General features: G+C 45.4%; 1 protein-coding gene across 1 annotated transcript; it reads left to right on the forward strand.

Moving 5' to 3' along the window:
- The first annotated feature begins 8,217 nt into the window (after window positions 1–8,217).
- Window positions 8,218–9,165, forward strand: LOC118881633 (olfactory receptor 1F1-like). The gene is given in 1 exon segment (XM_036826759.1): window positions 8,218–9,165. A coding segment is annotated over 1 exon segment (948 nt).
- Window positions 9,166–9,719: the final 554 nt, after the last annotated feature.

The raw sequence follows: 9,719 nt of genomic DNA on the forward strand, positions 1-9,719 counted from the left end.
CACGTTTGTACACTCAGTGTTGGGCGTTGGGTCTGGTTCACGTGAAGTGCATAATGTTTCATGAAGAATGAGTAAATAGCAGAAATCAATACCCTGAAGGAATTATTTTGTTTTCTGTTTTTTTTCCTCATGCCCCCTACCCCGACTAGGCTGTATCTCTATGACTGCAGGGACCCAGTTTTTTCAACAGTACCTGGGATGTAGTGGTTGCTCAACAATTATTATTTGCCTGAGTAAATGATTATATGACTGAATCAATACGGGGAGAAGAAGACGAGAAAGTTTCCTGAAGGGGTTGATGGGCTTGTCTCAGCTCTCTGCCACCTTTCAAGCCATATTGAATCCTATGTGCATGTTTTAATGTATTTTATTTTATTTTTAATAAATCCATTCATTCATTCACTTCCATTTCTGGCTGCGTTGGGTCTTGGCCCCTGAGCGCAGGCCATCTCCAGCTGCCGCGAGTGGGGGCCACTCCTCGCCGTGGTGCTCGGGCCTTCCACTAGTTTTGCTGTTGCACCCCAAATTGCAGAAGTTACAGCCACGGAACTTCCCTGGTGGCTCCGTGGTTAAGAATCCGCCTGCCAATACAGGGGACTAGGGTTCGAGCCCTGGTCCGGGAAGATCCCACATGCTGTGCAGCCTGTGCACCACAGCTACTGAGCTTGCACTCTAGAGCCCGCGAGCCACACTACTGAGCCCACGTGCCGCAACTACTGAAGCCCACGCGCCTAGAGCCCTTGCTCTGCAACAAGAGAAGCCACCACAGTGAGAAGCCCCCACAACCACAATGAAGAGCAGCCCCCACTCGTTGCAACTAGAGGAAGCCTGCGCCCACTAACAAAGACCCAACGCAGCCAAAAATAAATGAATAAATAAGTTTATATACATACATATTAGAAAAGAATATGCCATTTATAAAAAGTATGTCACAGTGTGTAATGAGTGCTTAGTTAAGATGGACGGGCATTACACTTGTACAATAAGTTATTCTGAGAGAGAACCATATCAGATAACATTTATTACAGTATATTGTTATAATTGTTCTATTTTATTATTATTATTGTTAATCTCTTATTATGCCTAATTAATAAATTAAACTTTATCATAGGTATGTGTGTGTATGAAAAAGCAGTATACGTAGGGCTCAGTAGATCCATAGTTTCAGGCAGCCACTGAGAGTCTTGGACCCTACCCCCACCAAGGATAAATGGGGGAACTACTGTAATTACTGAATAAAATCGGTTTCACCGCTTTAACTAATGTCTGGCTGGTGTGTATATTTGACACTAGTTTTAGTGGAATCAAACATCAGTAATATTTTAAAAATCTACTTCTTTGCTCAACTCGGTCTCAACAGAAAGAACTACCATTTTTGACAACTTCTCTCAATCAACCGAAGCTCTTAAATACTATTAAATTAACTTCCAACTTACTGATCTTGTCTTTAAAATTTTGATATTTTGTTCAAAGATTTCTTGCACTAATATTGCTTTTAAACTCACTGCATTGAAATATGATTTATCTTGAATATTAAGCTTTTGGGGACCCCTGGAGCTTTGCACCTCTATTCCCATCCACTCAGTGTCAGGAGTCTTTCGCACGTAAGAGGACTTCCCAATTCTGGCCCCTCACGCTCAGGCGCAGCGCGGGAGGCACAGACTCGGCCGGACCTTTCCCGAAGCGCTGCACACGCCCTCGACCGGGACCAATCAGAGGCTGCGTTGTATGGCTCTCCTTGCCCCGCCCCTTGCAGACCTTTCTTTAATTATCCAATAATAACGGACCAGCGCCCCCCCACCCCGCACCCCACGTGCTCCTGCCCAATTAGAAAGAAGGGGGCGGGGCCTCAGCTCTGCGCAGTCTCTTTGGGAAAGTGCAACTGCGTCTTTCACCGGAAGTATCGCGGGTTGGGAGCTCCAGTAAGGAGCGGGTGTTCTGCGTTGCAGTAAGTGGCTCTGACTCTTTACCCCGAAATGGTATAAAGAGAAACTCAGGGGTTGGTGCCCGCCAAAGCTGGGCAACTGGCGGGTCCCATCAGCCTTCCACACTTCACCTGGTCCCGGTCCTTTTGGTCTCTGCCCCTTCTGTCTGCCCTTCCCGGTTAGGATGGGTAGCGAGGTGTTCAAGATTCCTGTCTCTTGCTTCCACGGGCTGGGACTGTCGGAAGTCAAGGTCTGACTTCCAATCCGGATATCCTTTCAAAAAGCGAGGTTGGCTGGGAAGCCAGTATCGCAAAAACCGGTGTACCCTTCTTAGATTAAGGGCTCCTTTTACTCCAGTGCTGAGCCTTTGCCACTACTCTGTGATCCGAGGACCAGGCATCATTGCCTGGCTGATTGTTAGAAATGCGTAATCTCAGGCTCCATTCCAGGCTTCCTGCGTCAGAATCTTCACTTTAACAACATTCCAGGTGATTTCTGTGCACGTTAATGTTTGAGAATCGTTGTTTTAAACTTCCCAAGATTTCTAGTCTAGGAGGCAATGTTGATGTATGTAATTGGTTCTGCAGACCTAAAGGAGATGTTAAGATTTGAGTCTTGTGAGTCAGACTCGGGATATTTATGACATCCCAGGCATCACTTACTACTTAATCAAGATGATATAGGTAGAAAACCTATGTTGAGCATGAGTATCTGGGAATGTGCAGAAGCATTCAGGAAAGGAAAACCAACCAATGTACACAAGGAACACAACCTGAGGTTGAAAATGTACACAACCTGAGGTTGAAAGACTAATGGGATGTGTGTTAAGGATGAATGGATCTATTCATCAACTTGGCATCCCACCAACATCGTTTCTAACCAAATAACTCACTTTATAATAAAAAGAATGTGGTAGCCAGTTGTCAAGATGGTCCCCAGCGATCCTAGTCTTGTGTAATCCCTTCACACCCTGAATTGGGCTGACTTTGTGTCTTAATCCATTCGGGCTTCTGTAACAAAATACCATGGACTGGGGGCTTCCCTGGTGTCACAGTGGTTAAGAATCTGCCTGCCAATTCAAGGGACACGGGTTCGAGCCCTGGCCTGGGAAGATCCCGCATGCCGCGGAGCAACTAAGCCCATGTGCCACAACTACTGAGCCTGAGCTCTAGGGCCCGCAAGACACAACTACTGAGCCCACATGCCACAACTACTGAAGCCTGTGCGCCTAGAGCCCATGCTCTGCAACAAGAGAAGCCACGACAATGAGAAGCCCGCACACCGCAATGAAGAGTAGCCCCCACTCACCGCAACTAGAGAAAATCCCTGCACAGCAACGAAGACCCAACACAGCCAAAACCATGGACTAGGTAGTTTATACATAACAGAAATTTATTTTTCACAGTTCTGGAGGCTGGAAAGTCCAAAATCAAGATGCTGGCACATTTGGTGTCTGGTGAGAGCCCACTTCCTGGTTCATAGATAGCGGTTCCATCTCACATGGTGGAAGGGACAAGGGAGCTTTCTCAGGCCTCTTTTATAAGGGTACTAATCCTGTTGGTGAGGGCTCTCCCCTCATGACCTAATCACTTCCCAAAGGCTTCAACTCCTAATACCATCACCCTGGGGGTTGGGATTTCAACATATGAATTTTGTGGGGACACATTCAATCTGTAGCACTGTGTGAGCTATAGGATGTTGTGGAAATGTTGCTGTTTAACTTCTGGAGCTCCCTCATAAAAGATATTGTGGCTTGTATCTTGCTGTCTTGAATCACTTGTTCAGGGGGAGGCCAGCTACTCTGTTGCAAGGACCTATCAAGTTAGCTTTATGGAGAAGTCCATGAGAGGAACTGAGGCTTCCTGCCAATAGCAATGTGAAGGAGCCATCTTGGACACTCATCCTCCACCCATGGTCAAACTTTCAGATGACTGAGCCCCTGCAGATAACTTAACTGCAGTCTCATGAGAAGCCCTGATCCAGAACCATTCAGCTAAACCATTACCAGATTCCTGACCCATAGGAAATGTGTGAGATGAAGGTTTACTGTTTTAAGTTGCAAACTTTTGGTGTAACTTGTTACTTGACAATAGATAACTAATACAAGGGATAAGGCTAGTGTCCATGGGATTCTTTGGCATTTACTTTCTTTTTTTTTAAAGGACTTTGGGGGGAAATTTAAAAAAATATTTATTTTATTTGTTTGGCTGTGCGGGGTCTTAATTGTGGCAGGCAGGGTCTTCGTTGCTGTGTGCGGGATCTTTAGTTGGGGTGTGCTGGATCTTTAGTTGCAGCATGTGGGATCTAGTTCCCTGACCAGGGGTCAAACCTGGGGCCCCTGCATTGAGAGCATGTAGTCTTAACTGCTGGACCACCAGGAAAGTCCGAGCATTTACTTTTACACCATCACCAGAAGCAGTTGACCTTATGGAACAGAGAAATGGTCTTTTAAAGACTCAATTTTGGTACCTCAATTTTTGAGGTTACCCTGTAATGTTAGGGTGCTGTTTTACAGGATACAGTATAAGTTTCGTACCAGTGGACAATATGCTGAACTTTCTCCCAACCAGGAATTTATGGGGCAAGGAAACAAGAGGTAAAAGTGGGCACCTCTTTTTGTAATACCTAATGATCTACTTGCAAAATTTTGCTTTTTATCCCAGCAACACTGGGCTCTGAAGAGACTTCTTGCTGGCCAATTTGGGCCCCTTTTGCTACTTGGATAAACTGACCAAAAGGAGATTCTAATATTGTTGTAACTTTGACTATCAGTAGAAAATAGTTTTTCTGCTACACCGTGGTAGCAGAGAGGATAATGGATGAAAAGATCTCCTTGAGAGGATTCTGGAATTGCCATGTCCAGTGATGGCAGTTAATGAAAGACTAGGACAATCTTATATGGGCAAGATCATAAGGATGTCAGATCTCTCAGACATGAGAATTAAAGTCACTATTCAGATTTTTAAAACCTTGAGTAGCTGAGATGCTGGCTAAAGATAAAGGGAACATGAATTAGATTGTAGTTAAGGAACATTATTAATATCAATTAATTGTTCATGACTACCTGTGGAAATGAAGATTACATCATCAGTCATATTTTCCTCCTTCCTTTGTTACATATATATTTATGTATTTTAGCTAGCTAGCTTTCTTCTTTTCTCTCCCTTCCTCCCTCTGTTTTACATATACATAGGATATGTAGTTATTGGTTAGCTTTCAGGTTTGATTCCGAAGTTATAGAATGTCAGGATGGGATCATGATTGGATCAAGGAAGATCTTGGTTTGGGACCTGGATACAGTAACTGATGGGATTTGAGTTGTTCCCCTGTTGTGAGAAGGATAGTTGTATTATGTTAGACCAGAGAATTGCTATTCTACTGAAGGGTAAGTTGGTAAGAGGGATGTGTGTTAATGTTATACAACTGGAGGGGTGGATTCTAGTGGGCATTTATCTTTTTTTTTGGCTTCCCAACTTCTGTGACCCCTTCCAAAGCTCAGGTAATACCCTACCTCATCATTCTTGTTGGGAAGAAAAGCCTACTTCTTCCTGTATCACAGGAAACCCTGAATAAATTATCTCACAGCCCCTGTAGCAGCTAAGCTGTGGGCATGTGCCTACCCATTAGATATCCTGACTCAGCCTTTGACACAAAGAAAGGGAGACAAGGAGGAAATTTTTCTAGCAGTGGCAGCCATTGCAGCAAAATGGATCCCCAGGTAACAGTGCTACTGGTGGCACCCTATGTCCAGTGGCTAGCTGTGTCAGAGCCATGAACTGTAAGATTTATGCTTGGAGGCAGCAGGAACATGCTAATCAAACCTGTGCTGTGGTATGATTTGGGCCATTATAGCACCGAGTGACCTCCTGAGCCTGCTTCTCCAGTTGCTCCGTAGTTTTGAAGTATAAGCTGTCATTTTCAAGAAATCCTTTTCTGCTTAATCAGCATGACTTCAGTTTTATTATTTTCATCTAAGAATTGCCACAATGTAACCAATCATCAGAAAAGGACTTGAACCCTGAACTGGGCCACCACTAGTACTCCTTCCATCTATCATTGTTTCTCTCTGTGTGTGTGCATTTTGGCCTTTCTGCATAGACTTTTGCTTCTCCATCTATGGGGCAGTCAGGAGAGAGTTGCAATCTTCTGGGTTTCCACATCCAGGCCAAGTCATACTGAGAATGACCTGCAGGTCCGCAGCCTCAGTGCCAGGTTCCCAAATCCAATCGTGAATCCTCACTGGGCAGAGGTGGTGGACTATAAATTGGGCTGCTGGAGCCCACACCCCTGTGACTCTGTGGATTGGGGACCATCCTCAGAAAAGGGTGATCCATTGTGAGCTGGGAAGACATCTCCAAAGAAGTCTACTCTGGGAGCCTGGAGTTTCTCAATCCTGGTATGCTGTGCTCTCTGATACATCTCTCCCGCGAGGCTAATCCTTTACATCAAATGCTTTACAGGATTAAGCACAACTCTGTACTGCCACCCCCACCCCACCCCAGCATCCCTGTCTGCAAATACATCGCTAGCTCTAATCAGTAAATGACCGGATAGATATTAGAGAAAAAGAGATTGACTCAGATAACACTGAAATAACCCCAGTTTCTGAGCTAAGAAAATGAGAAGAAAAATCTTTTAATAACTGAACTTTCAAATACATAAACATAAGCCCAGATCAGCAAGGTGATGAATTTGGAAATCTCAGGGAGTTTTCTCTGGGACTTCTCTCCACCCAGATTGCTTTATCTCCAAGTTCTGACCCAGGAGTTAGATCATATGCTTTGTCATTCATCATGGTTGGGCTCATGGGGACCAGGAAATAGGTGGGACAATTACTTTCTGCTTGTCTCTAATAAGGCTCTCAGGGAATCTGGTCCCAGTGGCCATGGAGGCTACTGTAAGTACCCATCTCTGATACCCCCAAACATCCTGCACAGAGAGCTAAGGCCATGAATCTCCGCTCCTCATTTGCTCAGGACCTACCTAGATTTCCAAGACTTTCCAAACCTTATAATAAAGAGGAGCACTGGCCAGTTCCTCAAAGGTGAAGAACACTTGATAGCAACAGCACGAACTTCTTCCAGGTAAGACTGTAACAGTGGGGATGTTAATATTTCTTTACTAATGGGTGAATTTTATTTATTTATTTATTATTTATTTATTTATTTATTTATTTATTTATTTATTTATTTTAGGCTGCGTTGGGTCTTCTTTTTTGCGCGCGGGCTTTCTCTAGTTGCGGCGAGCAGGGGCTACTCTTTTTTAAAAAAAAAATTATTAGCACCTTTTAATTATTATTTATTTATTTATTTTTGGCTGTGTTGGGTCTTCGTTTCTGCATGAGGGCTTCCTCCAGTTGCGGCAAGCAGGAGCCACTCTTCATCGCGGTGCGCGGGCCTCTCACTATCGTGGCCTCTCTTGTTGCGGAGCACAGGCTCCAGATGTGCAGGCTCAGCAGCTGTGGCTCATGGGCCTAGTTGCTCCGCGGCATGTGGGATCCTCCCAGACCAGGGCTCGAACCCGTGTCCCCTGCATTAGCAGGAAGATTCTCAACCACTGTGCCACCAGGGAAGCCCCGGGGCTACTCTTCATTGTGGTGCGCAGGCTTATCATTGCAGTGGCTTCCCTTGTTGCGGAGCGCGGGCTCTAGGCACGCGGGCTTCAGTAGTTGTGGCACGCGGGCTCAGTAGTTGTGGCTCGCGGGCTCTAGAGCGCAGGCTCAGTAGTTGTGGTGCATGGGCTTAGCTGCTCTAAGGCATGTGGGATCTTCCCGGACCAGGGCTCGAACCCATGTCCCCTGCATTGGCAGGTGGATTCTTAACCACTGTGCCACTAGGGAAGTCCCTGGTGAAGTTCTCTGAAGAACCTCCTTTGTTAAATCTTCCAGATCCAGGGAGTAGTAGTAAAAGTCCTGAATCCCTCATCTGTTGCTTGTGATAAACCCAGTACCAATGAGCTGTTTCTCTTCTCTCTATGATCTACTAAGTGGGCAAAAGCCTGAGAATGTTAACAAAGATGCACATAATGTCAGGGAAGGGCTGTGTATGTGCCTGTGTGTTGTTTTTATGTTATATTTCATATAATTTAAAAAATTAGTCCAGTGGGACCAGCATCATCTAGGACTGGAGGTCGGAAGTTGAGGGTGTAGGGAGTAGGGGCAGATTCTGACTGAGCAACTCTAATGTAGGTTTTATTAACATGACCGTGGCTGGAGCTTGGGTTATTGCACCCAAACCCTTTGCTTCTAGGTTTCTGACCTCTGCTTCTCTTCTCTGCATCTGAGTCCAGCCCCATGGGAGAGACAAACCAGTCAAGTAACTCTGAGTTCCTCCTCCTGGGGCTCTCCAGGCAGCCCCAGCAGCAGCAGCTCCTCTTCGTGCTCTTCCTGAGCAGGTACCTGGCCACGGTCCTGGGAAACCTGCTCATCCTCTTGGCCATCAGCACGGACTCCCGCTTGCACATCCCCGTGTCCTTCTTCCTCTGCAACCTGTCCTTCGTGGACATCTGCTTCTCCTCCACCACTGTCCCCAAGATGCTGGCCAACCACATACTCAGGAAGCAGACCATCCCCTTCTCTAGGTGTCTCACGCAGATGTATTTTGTTTTCACGTTCATGGACATGGACAATTTCCTCTTGGCTGTGATGGCCTATGACCGCTTTGTTGCTGTATGCCACCCCTTACACTACTAAGCAAAAATGAGCCACCAGCTCTGTGCCCTGCTGGTCACTGGATCGTGGGTCATTGCCAACCTGGATATGCTGTTGCATACCCTGCTGATGGCTTGACTCTCATTCTGTGCAGACAATGCCATCCCCCAGTTCTTCTGTGATGTGACCACCCTCCTGAAACTCTCCTGCTCTGATACACACCTCAGTGAGGTGATGATTCTAATTGAAGCACGGCCAATAATGAGCACCCCATTTGTTTGCATCCTGGTATCATGTATCCTTATCACCTGTGCTGTCCTCAGAATCCAACCCACAAAGGGAAGATGGAAAGCCTTCTCCACCTGTGGCTCCCACCTGGCTATGGTTTTCCTCTTCTGTGGCACCATCATATTTCTGTATTTCAACCCTTTATCCTCCCACTCAGCTGAGATAGACATAGCAGCTGCTGCGATGTTCTCTGTGGTGACTCCCATGCTGAACCCCTTCATCTACAGCCTGAGAAGCCAGGACATAAAAGAAGCTCTTGGAAAAGTGGTTGCTATGAATTTTTTCTACTCAGTAATGAAATAGGCTAAGAAAATCATGGAGGGAACTAATTTATAAGAAAATCATGTTTTTGGTTTTTTGATTATGCAAAAGTTAACATTTGTCTTTTGTAAGAGAATCATCTACTATCTATCTTGGGAGAACAAAACTTGATACAGCCTCTTCAGGATAAAGATGGAAAGAGAGATCCTTGTACCAAATAACTTGACTATTCCAACCGTCAGTGCCCTCCAGCCAAAACCCATTAGGAGCACACCTCTTGTTGAATAAGTTGCGTTTATTACTCATTGTAACAAGGGAGTTACACACATCATGGGGGGAATAGTGAGGTATCTTAGTAGGAAGGTGCTCAAAAGGACTTATTAAAAGACTTGGGCTTGTATGAGGTGATTTTGGTAAGGATTGGGTCTTTGCTCTGGATTCAAAAATGTCACAAAGTGAGGATAATTTTGGTTCGCTATCTTAATATATTTCATCTAGAAGGAGGGAAAACTAGACTGAGGTCAAAGCTGTGATTGGAAAAGAAGTAGCAGTCACTCATATCCACCAGCACAGGGGGAGTTTGGTCATTTTTGTGG

This window comes from Balaenoptera musculus, chromosome 15 (assembly GCF_009873245.2).
Source record: "Balaenoptera musculus isolate JJ_BM4_2016_0621 chromosome 15, mBalMus1.pri.v3, whole genome shotgun sequence".
Classification (NCBI taxonomy): Eukaryota; Metazoa; Chordata; class Mammalia; order Artiodactyla; family Balaenopteridae; genus Balaenoptera; species Balaenoptera musculus.